The 23,042-nt window shown below is 46.6% G+C and overlaps 1 protein-coding gene across 6 annotated transcripts in view; it reads right to left on the minus strand.

Annotated features, from left to right (window-relative positions):
• Vps13d (vacuolar protein sorting 13 homolog D) overlaps positions 1-23,042 on the minus strand; it is a 256,944-nt gene that overhangs the window by 94,586 nt on the left and 139,316 nt on the right. For all 6 annotated transcript variants that reach the window (XR_012907550.1, XM_075946687.1, XM_075946686.1 and 3 more), the window contains 3 exons: positions 21,353-21,501; positions 13,827-13,961; positions 12,627-12,794 (listed from right to left, as the gene is read on the minus strand). Coding sequence is in view for 5 of the 6 variants with exons in the window: in XM_075946687.1 (XP_075802802.1) it covers positions 12,627-12,794; positions 13,827-13,961; positions 21,353-21,501 (452 nt within the window). In the remaining variant the exon portion in view is untranslated. The remainder of the gene's footprint in view (positions 1-12,626; positions 12,795-13,826; positions 13,962-21,352; positions 21,502-23,042) is intronic.

Consider the following 23,042-nt stretch of genomic DNA (forward strand, 5'->3'; position numbering starts at 1 on the left):
CAGGGAAGCCTGTGACAGTGCATCATCCATAAGAGGGCCAAAAGTATGGGTGGGAGTCAGGCAGCCTTGCTTCCTGACCTCAGTCTTTCCCCAATCTTGAGCAAGTTAACTAATATCTGAGTGACTCTTTTGTAAAAGGAGCAGCTAGGAGGATGATGCTGAGGAACAGGCAGATTAGACAGGCTGGTGAGGTGGCTCAGAGGGTAAGAAGCAAGCCTCGGAACTCACAGTGTTAGGGAAGAACCCAAGGCCCTTCACACATGGATGCTCATGCTCACCCACAATAATAAATATTTTTAAAAACCAGATTAGTTTGTGTAAGAGGCATCATTGTGCACAGCACACAGTAGACATTAAATGCCAGCTACTACCTTAAAACAAAACAAAACAGCACTGTTTAGGCTTGAACCCAGTGCTTCAAACATGCCAGGCCAGCAATGAACATGGAGCTACATCCCCAGCTCAGCCTGTACTATTTGACAGATGCCCATTCAATTATTCGGTTAAACACGAAGCTACCTAACAAGGGTACAGTGGGTGCTGGTAGCTACCCCACATCTTCTGTATAGCTCCTGTTGCTACACTGAGGAATAAAGGGAAATGCAGTTCACAGATGACAGCATTCCATGCGGTCTGGCTCCTTTCTGCACTGTGACCACATAGTCCACAAAAAGCATGCAGGTGGACAAGCTGCTTGCTCATTTTGGCAACAAATTATGAGAGACAAAAGCCAAGGAAATACAAAATTAACATTGTTGTCCTTATCAGAGCATACAGAGCCAGACGTGGCCACAGTCCTGGATGAAGAAAACCGGCTTCTGGCTTTTGCCTGTAATCTCTGGGACTGTTATCAGTAGTGCAGAACTAAGTTAAATGTTTCTTTGCACAAAGTTATGAGAAATGGATCAGACACAGTAAGGAAGGCTTCTGTGAGAACAAAACTGCTTTTAAAAAGTATATCATCACAGGGAAGATTAGGAAAACCCAAGTCTATAAATACAGCTAACTGTTTACTGGAAATGAAGGGAAGATGTAGGCTAAGTAAATACAGAGATGAGCAGGAAAATCAAACGTTTGCAGATGACATGTGTTTTCTGAAACAGCTGTGTGGAGCGCATGGGTTATAGTAGAACTGTGTGGTACTCTCCAGAATGTTCTCTGGCATTCAACCCCAGTGCCACGCTGCTGCATCTCTGCCACTAGCATGTGAGAGCATGTGTGGACTTGGTTACTCAGAGCCCCCGTGACGCCTTCTCCAGAGGGCGGGTGATTTTTCCAAGCAAAGGGGAGCAATCTGGATCATCCCCCACTACACATTTGTTGCTGGATATGCAAGTCATAAACGGAGGAGACTGGAGCTGTTGGCCTGCAGGTTTTCAAAGAGAGTCAATGCACTGTGGTGAGCTCCTGGTAGTACAGGAATTCCACGAAAAGGGCAGCTAGAACCAATAAATACAGTTCCAGGCAAAAGGAACAACAGTTTTAGATTAGACATGTCCAAACCCACAGACTCTGTTTTCTTGTTTGGAAGAATTAAGAATGTGCTGGAAATTTGGGGAATGTACTCTGAATCTTTCTTCCTCCTTCTATACCCCCCTCTTACCCCCCTTTCTCTTTCCCGCCTCCCCCCTACCCCCACCCCACTGCCTTTATTAGCTCCCATGTTACCCTCGCAGCCTGGCCAGGCTAACACTCCCTGACACTGGCCTGCTGGCCCTCAGTGGGTCCCAGGGGCAGGCCTGACTAGAGATCCCTTGAGCCCCTATGGCTCTTATCTGCACAGTGCCTGAGGAGTTTGGTGTCTTCTCTCCACGCCCTCCTGGGAAGCAGGCCCAGCAGGTGCCCATTGGCAATAGTTTTGTGTTACAGGCCTGAATGAACGATCCCCGCAGGAGCTGCCGACCTGTTTGCACAGACACAGAGGCAGTCAAAAGTCCACCGCGTGAACTTGGGATGACCCCAGCTGCAGAGTCACTGGCGGGTTCATCCGGAGGGCAGGCACGCTTTATTAAACAACTAATACTCTTCACAGATAACTTTGAGAAAAAGCAAAAGTGTTAACTCTTTGCAATCTTGCTCTGACAAAACACCTCAGCTGTGAAGAGACTCTGATGGAGGGGGCATGCAGGTCTGAACCAAAACACCGAGACAGACAGGGCACAAGCAGGAACAGTGCTCATCTGTCCCAGGGAGGGGGCAGGACTTAGCCACCATTTGGTCTGCTGGTTCGGCAAAGAATTCTAGATTAATGTAAAAAGCACAAAATGTTAAGGTTTCATGTACTGACTCCAGTGAGGACTCTGGCTGGGAGTGGCCTGACAGTGACAGCCCTTGGTCAGGCAGAAACTATGAAGTCTGGGACAAACACGTATGCAGCTCACCCTGCGTTGCTTTGCTTTGCCCTGACTCCTGGCACCCGCAGAGACCTAGGAGTGTCATCCAGAGCTTCCTGTGCCAAAAGGAGAGCGCGGCAAGACGAGTAAACACCCAGCACCAGCACTTGGCTTCCAGCAGCACACGGAGTTCCTTCCAGAAGGGGAGAGAGGCTCAGCAAAGGTCTGTGGTTCATAGAGCCATATTCTCACCGAGCACACAGCCTTTACGGTCTCTGGGCCTGCTGCACAACCCAGGCCACTCCTAGATTCTCTTTATGTAGACTTTAAAAGGAACTGGTGACAACAATTGCTAATAGCAAGACACAGATCAACCATTTCGAGAACGAATGTGACCAGCACTTACATTAATTTGGGCACAGAAGACTATAATGCCTATTAAAGTTCCCTTCTGCCTTAGCTCACCAGCCGTCCTCTAAACCTGGGTATGGAAGGGCTTCCTACTTGGCTTATTTATAGGGGAGGTGCAGTTTTGCCTGGGTTTACTGGCTGGATGAGATCCTGTTGAAAGACTAGCTAGGCGAGGTGCTTCAAAGGAGTCCCGCCTCTCTCCCCACGCAGGTGAACAAATGGGTCAGGGCAACAACCCAAGGACATTATCCACGCTGTACCCAGCACAGCCCTAAAAACATAAGAGGAAACTATTTAGATCCTTGTCCTCCTTAGTCTGTAGTGGAAGATAGTCATGGAAACACATAAAATCCATAGAGAGAACAAGGTGCTGGAGAAATGGAGAGGTGGGTAAGGTTTGTTGTGCAAACGTAAGGACTTGAGTTCAAAGTCAGGCATAGCACGTAAGTGGGGATGGATTCTGGGGTTCACTGGCCTGCCAGTCTAGCTCAAGCAGGTGAGCTCTAGGTTCAATAAAAGAGTCTGTCTCAAAATGGAAAAAAAAATAAGGTGGAGAACAATAAAGACACCTGATGTCAACCTCTGACCTCTGCGTGTGCATGCACAGGCAACACACATGTACATTTGCATAGGCGTTTAACACACACACACACACACACACACACACACACACACACACACACACACACAAAAAGATTAAATTTTTAAAAAAGGAGGTCCCAAACAAATATCTATAACCCCAGGGCTCTGACCCACTACTTTTCTCTCCTTCCCTTCTACAAGATAAAAAGCAGGCAGCCACGAGCTGCCCTCCCAAGGGCAAGGTCTGCATCTGAAAGCTGGCCCTGTGACCCCTCCTGGGATCCTGGTCTCTTCACAATGGTCTGCGAGTGCTCAGTGCCAATCTTGATGTTCTTTCCCACGTCTGCTGTCCTCGGTGTGTCTCCATGTACATCTAGGAAAGCCTGACTCTCCACATCCATATCCAGCAGGCACAAGCAAGCATCTGGCCTGAGAGTTCTTAGGAATACAAGATGCGCTTACGGAAGTCAGAGGCTCCAGTCTGCTACCACGTATGGTATTTCCACAACAGGGTTTGTCACGGACCTCAGGTTGGTGACACAGGACTAAGGCAGCAAATTAATCCTGCACTTTGTCCCAAGAACTTTTATTGTTTATTCAGAGACCTGGGAATTCATCTTGACTGCCGATTAATTTAACTTGATTAGTCTCTCCTGACAGTTACTCTGTAGCAGTCTAAAATTTTCACCTGCTCAGGCCATGGGACACTAATCAAACTCACTAATGCCACTAGAAATAGGCTGCTAGAATCTAGAGGAAACTGCCTGTTTCCCCGTGGCTGGGTGACTGCAGCCCTGTGACAACCTGGAATTTTAGAGGCCGCCCTTCACAGCAGGATGGCAGTGAAGAGAGAGGCCTCTTGGGAAGCTGTGGGGGCTCCTAGGGGCTATCTTCTGAGTTCCCTGGGGTAGCTCAGTCCAGAGGTCAGAGAGGGGTTGGCAACCTGGCTCAAGACTGACTGCCCCATTTCACACTGGTGACTGACTTTCCCACCACTCAGAGGAAAGTGATGACAGCCTGGCCTGCTGGCCCCATAGGGGATGTCTGCAAGCCTAGTGAGCCAACAGACATGAAAGTGTTCCTGCTCCTGAGGAGGAAGCAGCAGCGCCTGCTAGGGGAACAGCCTGAGGCTGCAGGAGCCAAGGGTCCTGTCGTTTTCTGCAAGCTCCTTTTGACCCTCCAGAAGCTAATTACCTGTACTGTGACTCAACGTTTTCATCTGTCAAATGGGAATAATCCTTGACGTTTAATGTCTAAGTGTGTAAAGATCGGAAGGCAACAGGAGCGTGCTACAAAGGTTAAATGTCTATAAAACTCCATGGAGCCGCTGCTGCACCTTCTTTGGTGACTGCCCTAACCTTGTACATTTCCCAGTTACCAATAAAGAGGAAATCACTTTACTGGCTACAATACCCAGTTTTGACCATCACAAAGGAAACAGAACTAAAGCAATGGTTTGGCTCTGACAGCACATTCTGCTCAACAATGTCTTCAGCAAAGACACTAGAAGTCCAACACCTCCAAACTAAGGTTTTATTACCTAACTATAATTGACTTAAGCATGTCCCTGCTAAGAAGTAAACAGCTCTTTCCAACCACACTTTTATTCACTTGACAAAGAGGAGCTGGGTTTGTTTCCCCTTTCTCCAATAGTCCACCAAGGGTGGAGCCAGGGCCTGCCAGAACCCTGAGTGATAAGTCTTTGCTGTGGACTGTGCAATGTAAGACTGAGGGCTAACAAGGCTGGTGAGATAGTACATCCTCCAAGTCACAATGTCCCTGAGAAAGAGTCTTGCTCTGTATCCAAGATTGGTCTTGAACTTGTGGTCATGCAGCCAGCTCATGATGCCCTTTTCTATTTTGGTTAGCTGCAAACTTCAGATATGTTTGGGACACACTTGTAAATCAACCATTCTAGAGTTTCTGTTTATTTTACATTAAAAACTAAACAACAGATAATAAAAAGCAGGCCAGTGTTTTATTTCATAACTTCGCTGAATATACACAATGCAAAAAAAAATGCCAAACCAAATAAGAGATACCCCATACAGAGCAACCTGGCTCATTTCCATTTTTCCTACAGCAAATATTTATGGCTGGTCACAAGGAATATCAGCCAAAAATGTTGTCAGATAAGATCTTTGCCCTCAGACAAGTCTACTCAAGGATGCAAGCAATAAGCAGACATCCACATTCCATAATTCCATAGGCCCTGAACCTCACTCATCCTTGAGGAGAACAGGGAGCTCTTGCCCTATGGCCCCCACAGCACTTTCCCATGTGAGTGCTTTCAGTCTGCAGAGATCCCACTGCAACCTCCACTCTTCTGTAAAGAGCCCTACTCCACATATGCACTCCCCCTCCCTCCTTCCCTCCCTCCCTCCCTCCCTCCCTCCCTCCCTCCCTCCCTCCCTCCCTCCCTCATCATCATCATCATCCTTCTTCAGTAGCTTCCACAGTATCTGCAACTAACGCAATGGCAAGTGTCTGCATATACTGGGAGAATATGCACCAAAGCCTATAATGCAAGGAAGCACGCTTGCTGCTATAACAGAAGTACAAAGTGCCAGAGGAACCTCTGCTGGGGAAAGAGCACTTTCTGGATGGTATTTGGGCTCAGCCTTATAAATACACAGTCTCTGGCTTGAGGTACAAGAAAAGCATCACAAACACAGGTAAGATGCTGAGAAGAAGAACAGGGAGAACGACATGCAGGGGAGACTGGGACAGCCAGCTTCGTTGTCTAGTCATTACCTGAGTCTCTAGGAGCCTCCTAATGTTTGGCTTACAACCACTTTCCTCATGCTTAATCAAGACATTTCCTTCTTAGAAACGCGCAGGAGGTGAACAGGAAAGGGAAGGACGCGCACGTTTCCCACACGCTGCGAGTGAGGGTGGTGTCCCTCTGCTCTCCTGCGGCCATGTTGGGGTGCCCTTGGCTCCCAATGAGCTAGGCCTGAGCACATTATCATCTGGCTATGAGGCGAGGCAAAGAAAAGGCCCGTCTGTTAGCTTTCTGGAAGTCCCTTTTCCTTCCATGGTCTTTCCTCCCCAAGGCCATAGAGATTACTTTAAGTAATGCCTTGACAGAAGCTTCACTTACTCCAGCCCCTCCGTTCACAAAGATTCTGCTCCAACCTGTTTTTATGTCCACTTGGCTTTTTGTGACTTCTCATATAGCTCACACAAATAACACCATGGTTCATGTGTGATTCCCAAGTCTCTAAGAAGAAAAGTCATTTTCCTTTGCGTCTGGTCTCTGAAAGTCACTCGGCAAGAGAGACGACTTGCTGCAAGGCTCAAGAGGACACTGATGGGGAAACTCCAGTACCAGATTATGCTTGTTTCTGTAGTACAAGGGAAGACTCCAGAAACAGTCACTAGCAAAGTACTAAGAGCTAGAGGGCCCGGGGGAAATCCAGAGTACACCAGCTTCTGTCAGGCCACCTTGGGGGAGTTACTTCTAGGTCCCTATTTCTTCATCTGTAAAGTAGTGGGGGGCAACACCTCCCTACCCGCAGGTGTCATCAATGATAAGTGATGAAGACAAACACAGACTAGTGTCAATGAGTAAGATTTTTTTTTTACTTTCCTCCAAGAAGCAAACTACAGAACAGGCCAACAGAACTAAGTATAGACTTCTCAAAATGACACATTGCCCCCAGTGTTCCCCACCTGGCCTTTTAACTCAATTGCTAAGCATCTGAAAGTCATATGCTTACAGAACTCAGGGACAAGATGTTTCAAAGTCTATGGGAGAGATCGAGGGGAGGAAAGAAAGAAGGGAAGAGAGTTACTGCGAAAAAACAAATCAACATTCTGCTGTTAACTGACAGTAGGTAATACAATGTTTTCTAGTTTTAGGCATTCTGAGCTGAAGTTAAATATTATTTTCTTAGATTATTTCTAATTTTGTGTGTATGTGTATGCATGCACATGAGTGCAGGAGTCCACAGAGGCCACAAGAGGGTGTCAGATCCCCTGATGTTCAAATTATAGATGATTGTGAGGTACCATGTACATGTTGGGAACTGAACTCAAGTCCTCTCAAAAGCAGTAAGGGCTCTTAACTGCCAAGTCGCCTCTCCAAGCCCTTAAACATTACTTTTTTAAAATGACATCCTAGCTGCCTGGAAATGCTAAAGTAGTCAAGCACCACAGAGGTTACAATTCAGCTCCTAGGATGAAGGCACCAGAAGAGGGGTTTGAAGACCATAGCCAGGTTACACACTGTGACTCTAACTACGATACTGACCAAAATGGCACTTCTTATAATAGGTGGAAACCTTAGCCATGACAATCATAAAGGAGAAAGAACTTAAGGAAAATGAAATCTTCCAGACACAGTGATCCTTATCTTCCACTGTCAAAAATCGGTTGATTTGTCCTTCAGAAATTCATAAAAATTAGCTGGGCATGGTGGCCACACCTGTAATCCCAGCACTCAGGAGGCAGAGGCAAGCAGATCTCTGTGAGTCTGAGGTCAGCCTGATCTACAAAGCAAGTTCCAGGACAGCTAGGGCTGCTATACAGAGAAACTTTGTCTTAAAAAACCAAAATAAATAAAGAAATTAATAATAATAATAATAAAAAAATTTGTAAAACTTGGGTGTAGTTCATTTCAACTTATTTGGCACAATACTTGGGGCACATCAGACACTGGTGTGAAGGACAGGAAGGGCTGTACTAAGCCTGATTAAGCTACATTTCTTTTTTTTTAAATATTTATTTATTTATTTATTTATTTATTTATTTATTTATTTATTTATTTATTATGAATACAATATTCTGTGTCAGTGTGTATGCCTGCAGGCCAGAAGAGGGCACCAGATCTCATTACAGATGGTTGTGAGCCACCATGTGGTTGCTGGGAATTGAACTCAGGACCTTTGGAAGAGCAGGCAGTGCTCTTAACCTCTGAGCCATCTCTCCAGCCCCCTAAGCTACATTTCTTGCATTAACCATCTTTTGCACTTAGAAAAACTGCTTCTTAGGCTGGGTGGTGGTGGTGCACACCTTTAATCCCAGCAGCAGCAAATCTCTGTGAGTTCAAGGCCAGCTTGGTCTACAAGAGTCAGTCCCAAGAGAAACCCTGTGGGGGGGGAGGGAGAGGGGAGGAAGAAACAAACAAAAACCAAAAAAAGAAAACCTGCTTCTTTGGAGTAGACAGGCTTTTTTATTTTTGATCTTTTCAGCTTTACTCCCTTCCACCACACAGCTGTACCCCTAGGAAACGAGGTGAAGTCCTCTGAAATGTGTGCTGCTCACTGCTAAGGCAACTTCAGGAGCCCACTCTTGACGGGATGACACTAGGAAGTGTAGGGGTTGTCATTTGCTTTCTGCTGGCTGGGGAGCTGCCTCCTTGGCTGAAGGAGAGGAACGCCAAAGCTGTGCTTGGGAACCTCGGTCATTTGGGATTCTCATGCCACCAATCCACTGCCCGGTGCCAAACAGGCTGCTGACCACCCTGATGTTTAAGATTTGCCTGAGCTAGGAAGGGTCAGTCAGCATCACAAAGCTGCCTCTGACTACACAGAATTTAAACTTTTAGCCTTCAAGGTTATTAGGGGAAAATTAAACAAAACCTCTGATGCCAGTAAACATGTAAGTAATTCCTCCGCATGTGACAGCCCGAATACACCCCATCTGAGGCAGAAAAGGAATCCTTCAGGTGACTTGGGATCAAAGGGTTTCTGAAAACAGAAAATCCTACATTCTCTAAGGGGTAGATCACTGTCTGAAGCAAATTTCACTCAACTTAAAACTATGCCAACTTAAACACAGTAAAACCCAATGCTTACGAGAAGCCATCCACCTACTTCTCGCTTATAGGTACATGGAAAAGCTATTATGGGGATAATCAACTCGACAATAAAATGGAACAATCACATAATGACAAAAACAGACATAGTCATAAATTGTTGTTCCCCTTCAGAATCCACACAGAACATTCTTTTGTGCAAAGATCTAACTTTCTCCTTGAATAAATAGTGAGTTAGTCTCGTCTGAGCCCTATAAATATACTGCCTGCAAAACAAACACAAACAAATGCTAGTTCCTAAACAAAAGGCAGCTGGGCTGCCCTGCTTGCTACAAGGCCACAGCAGAAGACGTGGGCGATGAGGCGGGCAATGAGGAAGGCACTGGGGCACGGCCTGTCAGAGAAGAAGCTCTGGAGTAGCAAAGTCCACTGAGCACTGAGCTGTCCCAAATCTGGTTTCCTGGGACAAAGGGTCAGCGGAAGGGAAATGGCTCAACTGCACACTGCCGCCCCAAACAGAAGTGGGAGAAAACCTCATCTGAGGTCCTAGCTGGCTTCTGCAGAAGTCACTCAAGGTCAGCCTCGATCTCTACCTGCCCACATTGATCTCCAAGTGTTGAAAAAACCCCTGACAATTTCATGCTTGCAAACAGGACCTTGGTATGGTTTGGTTTCTGAGACAGCATCTCACTCAGCAGCCTCTGCTGGCCTCAAACTCAAGATCCTCCTGCCTCAGTCTCCTGAGTGCTAGACTTTAATTGAACTCAGGGGGTTATTAATAACAACAACAATGGTGGTGACAGAGCTGGGAGGGAGACAAAGCGAGGCCACTAGGCGGAGTGGAAAGAGGAAGAGGTGGATGGATACACCATGGTCAAAATACATTGTAGGAACACAATGAGTTTCCACAAGGAAGTAAAAAAGAGCAAAAAAGAGTGATCCAGGAAAGGAAAGCTTCTGCAGCTGTCTGCTAACTGCGGTCAGCCCTTATCTGAGCTTCAGTCCCTTCTCGGAAACACTAGCAATGCTTAACCTGACTGGGTTACCTAGGCAGCCAATGTCACCAGACCAAAGGCACATTTGCAAGCACCTAACTCTGACTGCATGTAGAGAGGGTGACCACAGGCCACCATTCCCCAGGCCTGCTGGTGAGAGGACAAAAGGAGATAGGACAGCAGCAGACTTACCAGCTAACAAAGCAATGTCTGCGTCCAGGACAAGCTTCCAGTAGGAAGCTAGCAATTGTGAATAGTTTGCATTCTCTAAAGTGCCTGAGAAAGGACCTTAGTTAGACACACAAGGGAAGATAGCTATTGCTGGTGGGGGAGTGTTAGAATGAGCTGGACAACCCTGTTAGATCTAGTACAACCCTGTCATTTTTAGTCACTTGACCTTGAAAATGTGTCCAAGTCCTTTAAGCCTGGCTTCCTGATTTGCAGGGTAGAGATTAACGCCAGCAGGGCAGTGTGTGACAAGGGCCTTCTGTCACAGGCCTGACAGACAAAAGGCATTCAGTGTTTGCAAAGAAAAGTATGTGCCACATGGCGCTGCTGTGCTCTGTCCCTGTACCAGCACCTTTCCCTTACTGTTGCTGGCATCAAGAAAGCCACAGAACTACCAGCACTTGGTCCAAATCACAACAAACAAACTGATTTCAACACCAGAGCAAAGCCAGGTGGCTGGCAGTAGCTCAGTGAGGGGCGGGGTCACCTTCTGCCCTCCTCCTCACTGGAACTCAGCACTCTAAATACTACCCCATGGCCCAAGCTTGATTCTTGTGTCCTCTGCATTTCCTTAAACCCCCTCATGAATGCAGAGAAGCAGACAAAACAGCTCAACAAGGCAACCCTGAAGGTCTGCTTTCAACTCCCCAGAACCACTGGAGGATGGAAAGCTTTGGCCCAGCCACACACACAGCCGCACCAAAGATGGTCTGGCCTGGTGTCAGCAGACAGACCAGCCCATGTGAAGAGGGAGCTTTCCTGTCTTGCAGCAAGATGGACTCAAGTGTTTAGTAACAAATTCAGGGTTTATTAAAATAAATTAGAGAACAATTTCCCTCAATAACCTGTGACTTCAATACTGTTCAGCTTACTGGAGACAAGATGAACTCATGAAATATGCTGACACAGTTAACAAGGTTTGTAGTCAAGCGACTCTGGCCCTGGAAAGCCCCTTACGTAAAAGTGGTGACACTATAAAGTACGATAATCAATCAAGTTGAATCAAAAGATTTAAGGAGAGTGTTTACAACAGAATATTGCAGGGTATCTGCTGACATGGAGTCCAGGCGCTAAATGAAGAACTTGGAAGTCAAGCAGCAATGTACTGTAACATACATGGGGCTGGGGGCAGCGTAAGGAAGACTTCCGAAGAGATGGGGGCCACCTTTAAGACCCTGCCCTGACTTTACCTACTTCCCAGTTGTATTCTAAGAAATTCTCTTTCTTCTTCTGAAAGCAAGATTTCTCTGTGTTGAATCACAAGGCATACCCTTCTGCTATGACCCAGGACCATCACAGCCTCAGAAACACTGATCCAAGGAAGACTGTCCTCCCTGGTGACACGCTTGAAAAAGACACCCATTCCAGCACAGAAAAGCTAGTCAGCTGCACCTCTCTGCTCGACAGCATGGGGTGAGGTAGAGGGGAGGGGTGGGGTGCCCTGCCAGAGCCATTTTTCTTCCCAGCAGCCCTGGGCCTCACAGGAGTCAGGCCCATAGGAAGAAGCAGCAAACACCCATAAGTGTTTCCGTGGGTTTCTTTCATGAATGACAAGACAGTGTCCACATGGGTAACATTTCTTAGGAGGCCCCCAACATTTCCACAGAGAGGAACAGGAAGGAGGCAAGCTCTCTGGGAACAAGATGGGCTCTCAGACAACTTGCATACACCATGGAACAGCTACTGCACTCAGCCACCTCCACACATAGAGCCACTGCCGGGTACCAATAGTGGACCATCATAATGCCCACCAAGCAAGATGCCAGGGAACCACGAGGTCACAAAACAGCCCCATTGTCCTCCCACAGCTAGGTTCACATGGCTTGCAGGGCCACTGTATTATTGGACCCCATGGAATTGTGGGGATTTATTTGTTGGCAAATCTCAGGCAGAAGGCATAGTTCAGTTCATACTGTTTGGTTTGGGGGGGGGGGGGTTCTTTTGTACTAAGGATGATACCTGAGACCTTGGGCATGCTAAGTTAAGTGTCCTACCACTGAGCCACATCCTCAACCCCTCAAATTCATGTTTACAAAAAGCTAGTTCATTCTGTAGGTGTGGGGAAGGATACACAAAGCCCAGGGGTCATGTGACTACTGTTCTGACCAGGCAAGCTGCAGAGCCAGGGTAGGGGAAAGATACATGCTTTGGAGCATGCTCCCTGGCCCTGCTGGCCGACCTCTGCAGCAAAGGCAAACCACTGCAGCAAGGAGAGGGGGTGAGCGCTGCTTCTCTGGGCCAGCTAACCACCAATGAAACTCAGTGACAGAGAGGCCTCTTGAGGCTAATCCCATGAGCTCATCAGCATTCCCTTACCTTGGCAGCAGAATTCGACACTCCATGGGTAACATTTCTTATGAGGCCCCCGACATTTCCATACTTTATCAGTCCAGTGACCCCTTCAGAAACATCATTCAAAAGGCCCATGGGATTGCCGAGGAAGTCTACTGATCCTAGAATCCGCGCTGCCTGACTGAGGAGTTCCTGTGGGATGGAACAGGGGAGGAAAGGTACATTAGCACCAGTGTCCCCAAGAAGAGGTCAGGGATCTATCTCATCCCCCAGTCCTGTCAATGATGACTTTCTCAATCTTCGTCACCCCCCAATGACCTCCTTTCCTCTCATGAATGACCCTAAGCCTCACCCAACATACACACTGGGGGACTGTTTTCAATACAGTTACAAATATGCTCCCAGGCCACTTAGGAGAATGGAAGCAGCTGTGAGACTGGAAAGAGTCTTTGGGGATTTTTATGAACAAGCATCAGACTTTCCCGCCAGGCCCACTAGGAGAATCAGGCAGGAGCAAGGAGGGGTGATTCTGGAGTATGCGCTCAGCAGGAGCAGGCGAGGAGAGAAGGTCCCCGACTTGGCAAGCAAACCCCCACCAGGCCCTTTGCGTGTCTGATGCCTGATTCCAGGAGTACCTGCTTGTGCACGTCCCTGCAGGGGGTGGTGGTGGTGTGTGTATCTCCAGTTAGGGAAGGAAATGAGTAAGCTCTGACTGTGGAAACTAACAGATTCTACATGATATGATGATCCACTCAAGGCTCTATATTTGGAATTGTGCAGTCTAGATTAAAAAATACAAAATGGAAACTGTCCCGCTTGATTTAAAAAAAAAAAAAACCAACAAGTCAAGTTCAACTCAAGGTCAAGATCTCAGAGGCGCTAAGAACAGTGGTGTGGTTGTTGAAAGCAGCCATGCCTGGTGCATAAAGAGTTCACAGTACCCTGCGCTGTTCCTGAAGCACCAGCTAAACAGCTAGGAGCTGTGACTAACCCAGGGAAGGAAGCCCGGGGACCGACCCTGAGGAACAAGACAAACAGTGCATAAGCTAGTCTTGGGATTCTCAGAATATCTATGGGGGTGGGGTGGGGAGGGAGGCAAGACCTGACTCACACAGCACAGCAGAGCTGTGACATCTTAGATTCCCAACACCCAGAACCAAGGTGCTGCCTGGTCCTGGCTGCCCCTGCCTCACTCCACCCTTCCCTGTCTGCATGCACACACACCTCTTGGAAGTGCTTAAGGATGTCATTGATGATGAACTCCTTGGTCTCATAGGGGTGCACCCGAGTGAATGGGTCCAGATTGATCACAGCATCTTCAAAGCGAATAAGTGGGAATCCCAGGGTGCTTTTCAGGGCCTAGTTAGGGAAGAAAAAAGGTACAGACTTCAGACACAAGGTGATTTTCTGGGGTGCTATAATTCTAGAACCCACGATAAATGAAGAGTCATGGATTAATGTTTAAACATAAGGATTTCCCCTATTACAAAGGTAAAATGTCACAGAAAAAAGATGTACAAATCTATTACCCAAAGTCACACACATCTCAGCATTCCAGCAGCAAACATATCAGCCTCACGGCAGAAGCCCTTCTGGTCTGCTGGACGCTTGTCTGCCAAGATCTCCTTTTTGTCTAATGCACACTGCACAGGGACAGAGCAGCTGCACACACATTTACTTTGTTTTCTTTTTTTAAAAAATATTTATTTATTTATTATGTATACAATATTCTGTCTGTGTGTATGTCTGCAGGCCAGAAGAGGGCACCAGACCCCATTACAGATGGTTGTGAGCCACCATGTGGTTGCTGGGAATTGAACTTAGGACCTTTGGAAGAGCAGGCAATGCTCTTAACCTCTGAGCCATCTCTCTAGCCCATTATTGTTTCTGCCTCTTATCTTCACTTGCATGTTCCTGTGTGGTGTGCATGCATGTGAGTGTGTGCATGGTTACTGCACAAGGGTATACACGTGTGAGCATGTATGAGCTGATATCTGAATCTTTCTCTGATGGAGGTGGGTCATTTGTCTATCTGTTGCTTTCATTGGTTAATTAATAAAGAAACTGCTTGGCCTTTGATAGGACAGAAAATAAGGTAGGCAGAGTAGACAGAACAGAATGCTGGGAGAAAGAAGCAGAGTAAAGCAGTCGCCATGATTCTTCCACCCGACACAGGCGCAGGTTAAGATCTTCCCTGGTAATCCACCTCGTGGTGCTATACACATTATTAAAAATGGATTAAAGCAAGATGTGAGAGTTGGCCAGTGAGAGGCGGCTAGAGCTAATGGGCCAAGCAGTGTTTAAAAGAATACAGTTTCCATGTAATTATTTTGGGTAAAGCTAGCCGGGCGGCGGGACACAGCCCCGCCGCTCCATACTACAGAGTGGCACCCAACGTGGTAACTAAATCCACTTTAAAACCTGTAACTTTTATGTAGACCAAGCTGGTCTCAGACTCACAGAGAACCTCTTGTCTTTGGCTACAGAGTGCTAGGAACAAGGTGTGCATCGCCACACCCAGCCATTGAAAATCTTTAACGGTTAGCAGTGAAGAAGTTATGGCATTCACAGACATGCATTTTGGGTGAATCTGTAGGCATCCTATTTATTTATTTATTTTAGGTGCATGTCTAGCTGCTGGCCCATAAAAGGTGAGCACATTGACCCTCAGTATACATGCCCGCTTCATTTGTCACACTCACATGGCGACACCGAAAGCTTGGTTCTTATGTGACCTGAGATCCACGCACACCTTTCCAGACAGTATCTTCCCAAGCAGTACTGAGCACACAATGACAGTCACATGACTGCTCCTGCTCCCTTTTGTTCTGTCCCCCACAATGCTGCCATTTTTAACTGCTGTGACCCTGTAACGAACTGTGAGTGCTTTGGATTCCCTTTTTCCTTGAGGACTATCTTGGGTACTGGCCACAATAAATTTTTGAGGGAAAAAAGCTCACTCAGAAAATTTTAGAATTGTCCTCAGGATTATGTCCCATAAGTCAACTGAGGAAAGGGAAGCTTCACATCATCACCCAGTGTGTTCCGCTGTAGTAACAAGGCTTACCCTAATGTAGAGGGGCTTTTAACATCACTAACAACGTCTCCATTTTTTTATGTGAACATCGTGTATGCCTTCTGTTCAGTGTGTCCCTTCATAGATTGAAATGGTCACAGTTCTTTGTATCTTCAATGGATCTATTTTGGTGTATTTACCATAAGTCTTCCTTTCACCAGAATCTTTAATAACTGCTGTCATTTGCTTCAGAAGTAAGACCATGTGATCAGTGAGCCCCAGCCTCGGGAGACCTGCAGGCCCCTACACTGTTGTTTCTGATGATGCCACAGTGTGGGGAAGCTAAGATTGCCATCCTTAAAGATATGGGTTCGTGCTGGATGGTGGTGGTGCACGCCTTTAATCTTAGGACTCCGAAGGCAGAGGCAGGTGGCTCTGTGAATTCAAGGCCAGCATGGCCTACAAAGCAAGTTCTAGGACAGCCAGTGCTGTTACACAGAGAAACCCTGTCTCAAAAAATAAACAAAAAAGAAGATATGGGCTCCCTAGAAAGTTTCTGCTGACAGTTAGCCCCACCCATGTGAGAGAGAACAGGAAGCTCGTTGTGAAATTTCATCTAGAATATCAGAGAAGCTACATTCCATGATGTTTTATCCACATCTAAACAAGATCTAAACAATAATACTAACAATAGGCATGCTACCACGGAAGGGGGAATCCTATGGAGCTGCAGTCTAGGAAAGAACTATAGGCAACTAAGGATGCGGAGAGCAGGAGAAATGGTCCTCCACAGGGAAGACACCCCACACACACCCGCAGCCTCCAATCGGTAATCCAATACCAATGGTCAGCCCTGAAATCAAGTACATACAAGTAACTTTATATGGACTGAGCAGATTATATTTATGTATTTAGGAACATGCACACAACAACAAAGAAGTAGCGGGCATGAATTTGAGAGATGGTAGGTGGGGTGCACAGGAAGAGTCAGAGAGAGGCAAGGGGGACATGATGTAAGTATACTTTGATTTCAAAAGCCTTTCCATCCCATTAAGGCTCCCATCATGTTTGACACACTCTCTCTCTCTCTCTCTCTCTCTCTCTCTCTCTCTCTCTCACACACACACACACACACACACACACACACACACACACACACACACACACGGCATGGTGGTTAATACTTGTAATTCCAGCACTAGGGTGCTGGGAAGGCAGAAAAGGCAGACCCTTGGGACATGCTGGCCATCCAGTTTACCCTAGTCAGCAAGGCCGGGTCAGGGAGACCTTATCTCAAAACACAGGTACAGCTCTTAAGGAATGACAATTAAGGTTGTCTTCTGGCCTCTACACACACGTACAAGAACACACAAGCCAAATAAAAATTAATCCCTTGAAAACACCTGTTACTTCGATCAAGATAGGACTTTCATGAAGAGTTTGTAAAATGAGAAGAGATAAAAGACCAATAACCTGACAGACACCTGGCCGGCAGCTAGGATCAGACAATTCCAGCAGAACAAAAACAAAAACAGCTACAAAAAGAGCCCAAGAGGCAAGAGTAGAGGCAGGAGGGCTAGAAGAGACATGGCACAAACACAGAGGACGAGACAGAGACAGAAACAGGGAAAGAACACTGGTCTGGGACCACGGGATGGCACTGGTAATATCAAAAGGAAAACTTTTAGGAACTAAGAACATCCTTAAGATGCCAGTGTGGGGCTACACCTCCACTTCTAGCATGTGGGAGGCTGAAGCAGGAAGTTCGCCAAGTTCAAAACTAGTCTGGGATTCAGACCTAATTCAAGGTCAGCCTAACCCCCTCCCTCCCACCCAAACTGAAGATGTGCGAAGTGTGCAACCTAAAGTCACAAGACTGGCCATGAGCAGATCCCAAACTAGAATGTGCTGTTTTTAACAACAGCTACTTATTTGGTAGAAAGCACAGAGGCCAGAGAGGGCCACTATTTCTTCTCAAAACTCATTTGGCCATGCCTCCCACCAAAGAGTAAGTAGGCACAAAGGAACTGTATTGAAGTTTCCCCCATTTCACTGACAAAGAAAACGGACAGTTAGCTTAACTCCTTCATTACCATCACCCATGCTCTGAGTGTGATGGGGACTGACGCTGGGCACACGGTCTCGATGCTGTGAGTTTTACTTTCTTCTTAGAGATGGGGAAGCCTTAAACAAAAGCTTAAGGTAGAAAGCTTAGAAACAAAGCAAGAAGTGAAACTTCCTCATTGAGACCTAACATTAAAAAAGACTGGTACTCTGCTACAGGTCCCTTTGACCTCTACCAAGCTGCCAAGGCCTCACAACAGGTACCATCCATCCTGGAATCAGGGAAGTGGAATGAAACTGTCTTCACTTAGTCATTTACTGCCCCGGGTCCCTTGTTTGCAAAAGCACAGGGCCAGCCTGTTGGTACAATTGCTCCCTCCGGAGGGACCCAGTGACTGGTCACATACAGTAGGACGCGGCACTGACACTTAGTTACTCAAGTAGCAGTTTCCTGTTGTAAAATGGATTCTGGAGAAAGCAACCCTGTGCTCATAAGATCTTAATAAAATAGAAAACTGCCCACTCCCACCTCCCAGACAAAACGGCTGAAGCCTTCCAGAGACTGGGCGCCAAGTTGAAAGAAGAAATACCTGTCCACTAGGCCTCAGATCACAGCTAGGCCCTGGGCCTTGTCCTTTCCTTTCTTAGTTTATCCCACACTAAACAAAACTGTCTGGAATTCATTCTCTAAAGGTTTATTTATGGCACATTGAGACTGTTTATGTGAAGCAGGGTATTTGCCGATTTCCCTTTGGGGACAGTGTTTAAAGCTACGGGGCTACTTCCCTCTCTGGCACTTTCTGAAACACAATTAACAATACTGGATCTTTTTCCTTTTAACAAATCTGGTTTTTATTTAGGGAGGGGAGGGAAAAAGTAAAGGGTCTGAAGTTTCCCAACAAATTATTTCAAGCCTTTCAGAAGACAGTTTTAGGCTTTTTAAATAGTGTCTTTGTTTGAAATCCCCCCTTACCCCCACCCGCTCGCTCTCTGACCATTAAAGTGTGGGTTTTCTTCCAAACTAGATTGCTCAATTAAGGTCCTTCTTTTGTTATACCCCAATGCTCTAAATGGGAAAAGCCTGCTGTAGGCACCGTCTGAAAACTTTTAAAGACCCCCCTGGTATCTTTTGATCTTTAACGGAGTTGGGGGAAACCCCCATATAAAAGCTACCTGATTTTTCAAATGACCACGGTATCACTAACATACAAACTCCATACAAAGCATGAAGAGAAAGGAGGAGAAGCCGTGTTCTTGACTCCATGAAATGGAATATTAGCTTCTCTTCTTGTCAGTCATGAATCCAAGGAAGATAGCAGATGTAGACAGGTCTGAGTCACCAGACAGACACTGTATCTAGCAACAATGTCCCTCAGTGTAAACCTGGAAAGGCCCCCCTCTGAGATTTCTGACAGCTTCACTCCTGCCTGGGAATCCAGAGAATGGAGGCAATTGTTCCTTCAGTTCTAAGACAGGCTTACCTTTGAGTCAGACCCCTGTGGCTGCTCTTCATAGAGAAGGGCTTCATTTCCTAAGCACATGTGTTTAGTGATTCCATATTCATCAGAAAGAGCATACTGCCCTTCCTAAGAGCTCCTAATAAAGGGCTGTTACTCTGTTAGAAAACTCTGAATAAATGGTATTATCTTAGGAGTCCCAAACTCCAGGAAGAACACTCAAGGTATGGTAACAACGGTGACTTCTACAAGTCCAGAGCTCAACTCCCAATCCCAACACCCTGCCTGAAACACAGGTATGCCAAGGTGTCTGCATAACAGTACTGTGAAAACAGTCCTCTAGGAGAATGCCAACAAGACAGTCAACGTGAAGGGCTGGGCTCACCTCAGCAGAGCACACACGGCATCGGGACCACAGGTCTGGGGACCAGGCACTTCTGCTGGGAGCACTCTGAAAGGAATGCTGGGGGTCTGTGCTCTTTAACGAGATGATTTTAAATCAGAAAGTCTTCCACTTGCAGGAAATGCTTAGCATTGGTTTGCTGGGTGAGAGCCAAGTGTTCTGGGGGAACAGACTTTATCAAACAAACCCATTCCAAGGGTCACAAAAGTCAAGTGGATACTTGTGGATATTAGCAAGACAGTAGTTTTCCCATGGTTTTCCCCTCGCTCCCTGGCTAATTATAAGCATCTCCAGCCTCCTGGGAAACACTTTGGGGCAGATTAAGCAGCAGGGCAGTGAGAGGAGAAGGGTACTGTGCCACTATTCCCAGGACGCTGCCCCTGAACCGGGCTGGCCCTCCCCTGCCTGAATTTACTGAAGGCATCACCCCATCCCAGCCTCTTCTAGAATCTGAGGCTGAGCAGACAGCTGCCTCATCACCTGCAGGTCTGTCTATTTTAGAAGCTGGGAGTTGGCAGGCTGTGGCACATGAGGCCCACACATGTGTTCTGTCAGGCCCACAAGGCTTTTTGTTGTTATTTTTTTTAAATGTGAACTGACTGCCAACATTTAAAAACCAGGAGATTCCACACAAAAATGCAGATTTCAAGCTTCTCCTTAAAAACCTGAGCATTGGGCAGTGCTGGGCTCACAATCCCCAGCCACAGGAGTGACGGCTGCAGTGGGCCGTGCTGCCCCTCCTCATGGAACTGTGCTCTGGGTTGAAGGCCCCTTGCACTACCAGGCAGAGCCTGCGGCCTAACCTGCATGGGCATCTGAACCCACCACTGCAGGCTCACAACTTTTTCAGCTATCTAGATGTTCCTCTGTGGAGACACTGCAGCCGTTATGCATCTCCTGAGAGAAGCAGCACAGACCAATGTGGCCATTGATGCACAGTGGAGGGAAGGAGGCTTGGACAACCATCTTCAAGGGCATCACAAGGAAGAACCAGAAGCAATGGCTGCCAACCTGAGCAGGCAGATTCAGCATCAAAAAAAGGAAAGGCATTTTAACAGTACCTGCCCCATTCCTGTATAGTAGTAAGCATCACTTTACTACTGTACAGGATGAAGAAACAAAACAGAGAACTTCAGCTTCCCGACCTACTAAGCAAAGGTACCACTGAGGAGACACAGTCTAACATCCTCGTCTAGGTCCCAGGGGGCCAGTACAGTACAGTGGGGAACTCAGATGATGTAGACTTGGATTTGAATGTCAGCCCACTACCTTCCTTCAAATATGCTTTGCCACTAAAAATGAAGGTGATGTTGAGGCTGTAACTATCAGCTATGGATCAAGACGGTTGGTAGGAGGATTATGTCCTGAAGCTGTACAAGGCCACGGCCCAGCAGGCTGATAGCTAAGTCTCCCTTGAAGATGGCTGACCTTCCATCTGACGGCCATCACAGTAGAAATAGATGCTTAGAAAAAAGCAAGAGAGACCTGGGCGGTGGGTCAAGAGAAAGACGATCTTGGTCGCAGTTACAACTTGGACCAAGCCCAAGGACGAAGTTTCTACTGCTCTGAGGTAAGCTTAGAGCTTTACAAAGGGCAGATGAGTGTTAGATCATCCTGCTTCATCCTTTCAGTAATGCCTTCATTTTCAGCAACATTATATGCAAACATCAGGTAAAATGATTCTTACCCCAGTTAATGAACACCTGTAAAGGAAAGGTACAAACGAGTGCCAGGGATGCTAATTCCAGACAAAGAAAGTGACCAGTCAACACGCGCGCACTCCTCCGAGAGTGCACCAGCATTGGCTCACCTTAAGGTCCAGCGGCAGCTTGTTGGAAGTGAACACACTCAGCTTGATCTGGGGGATGCTGATCTTAAGATTCTCGAAGTAGTATCGAGTTGGGGTTCCCCCCTGCTCCACTGTCTTTTCATGGAGGTTTTCATCATATTTTTCAACCTCTGGTCCAAAGGCAAAAGGAAAAAACAAAACCAAAAGCTGTTGGCATCATGACTCAAACCTGTGTGACCTCACATAAAAGCCCACACAAACAGCCACCATCTCACTTTCCTAGTTTTTTTGGGCTCTGCATCTCAAACAGTATCCAGTTGCATTTCTATATATAAAAGCAGGTTGTATATGGGTTATCGAATGTAAATTTGATTAGGTTAGCTTCATCTGTTAACCTATGACTCTGTGCCACCCAGCACACAGGATCTTGAAAAGTCAAAGGTCACAGGTTCATTTGCTGGCCAAGGACTTTCCAGAATTATTGTCATTACTAGTACTTATGATCCAAGCCATATAAATCTAGAGTGCAGAACAGCTGAACCAAAGAGGACACTCTCAACAGAAGCAATGCTATGAAGAACACATTCCTGACAAGATGCTGGGACAGCTACCTCCACAGTAGCATCCTCCCCAGCAGTGCAAGTCTCGGAAGCAGGATAGTCAAGGCAGAATTTTATTGGTCAGCCCCTGAGGGAGGGACATGGGCTGGAACCGCAAGGCACTCTTTGCATGGGAGGATGCAGAGCATCCACTCAGGCAGCAGGGTTCCCTTGGCTTCCTATGTCTCCAGAGGCAAACCAGAGAAAATGCTCACAGCTACTCAGCACATTTCCAGTCAAAGCTGCCATCACTCTACTCAAAGCCGAAGGATGTTCCAAAGGATACCTGCCTTCCACACTCAGGAAACAGAACTGGCTACTGAAAATGGAGGACAAGTAATGGAAGGCTGACAAGGTCTTTCCAAAAGCCTGAGTCCTCTGTGCAATGCTGTAGGAGAGTTCCAAGAAGAACTTACAAGAACACAAGAAAAGTGTGACTCATGAAACCTGAAGTGAATTTTCCTGGGAAGGAACCAGATAGAATGCTGCCTGCTTGCCTGGCTGCTGGGCACATAGGGGGATACGGGACTCCTAACAAACGGGGTTCAGACCAAAGCTGAAAGCACAGCACTAGACAGACGGGGCCTTGTTCTTCCTCTGAAATGCTTGTCTCTGTCTTTACTTTATTTCTTTTTGAGGCCCAAGGACTCAGCACAGTACCTCATACAAGCTACCTACATGTTGTTCCGCTGAGTAAAATCCCTAGACCAATTAAATATTCTTAAAGCTTCATTCTATTTATTTGTGGTGCTGAAGATTTAAAGCTGATCTCTAAATCTAGAATAAAAATAGAAAAATATTGTTGTCACATTGTGGGTCTGTATGTACATGTTCCCTCTAGCCAACATGGAAGACAAAGACAAAGACAAGAACAAAAGCCTCTTTACCATCATTTCTTCAGTTTAAGTTTTAAAAGGTGAGGGCATGGGAGATTGTGAGCTTGAGCATGAACTACAGAGACAGACTATCTCAAAACAAAACAGAATAAAAGCTGGACAAATGGCTGGAAAGATGATTTAGCAGTTGAGAGCGCTTGCTGCTTTTCTAGAAGACCTGAGTTCACTTCCCAGCAGCCATATTGGCCAGCTCACAAGGACCTATGACTCTAGTTT

This window comes from Microtus pennsylvanicus, chromosome 13 (genome assembly GCF_037038515.1).
Source record: "Microtus pennsylvanicus isolate mMicPen1 chromosome 13, mMicPen1.hap1, whole genome shotgun sequence".
Lineage (NCBI taxonomy): Eukaryota > Metazoa > Chordata > Mammalia > Rodentia > Cricetidae > Microtus > Microtus pennsylvanicus.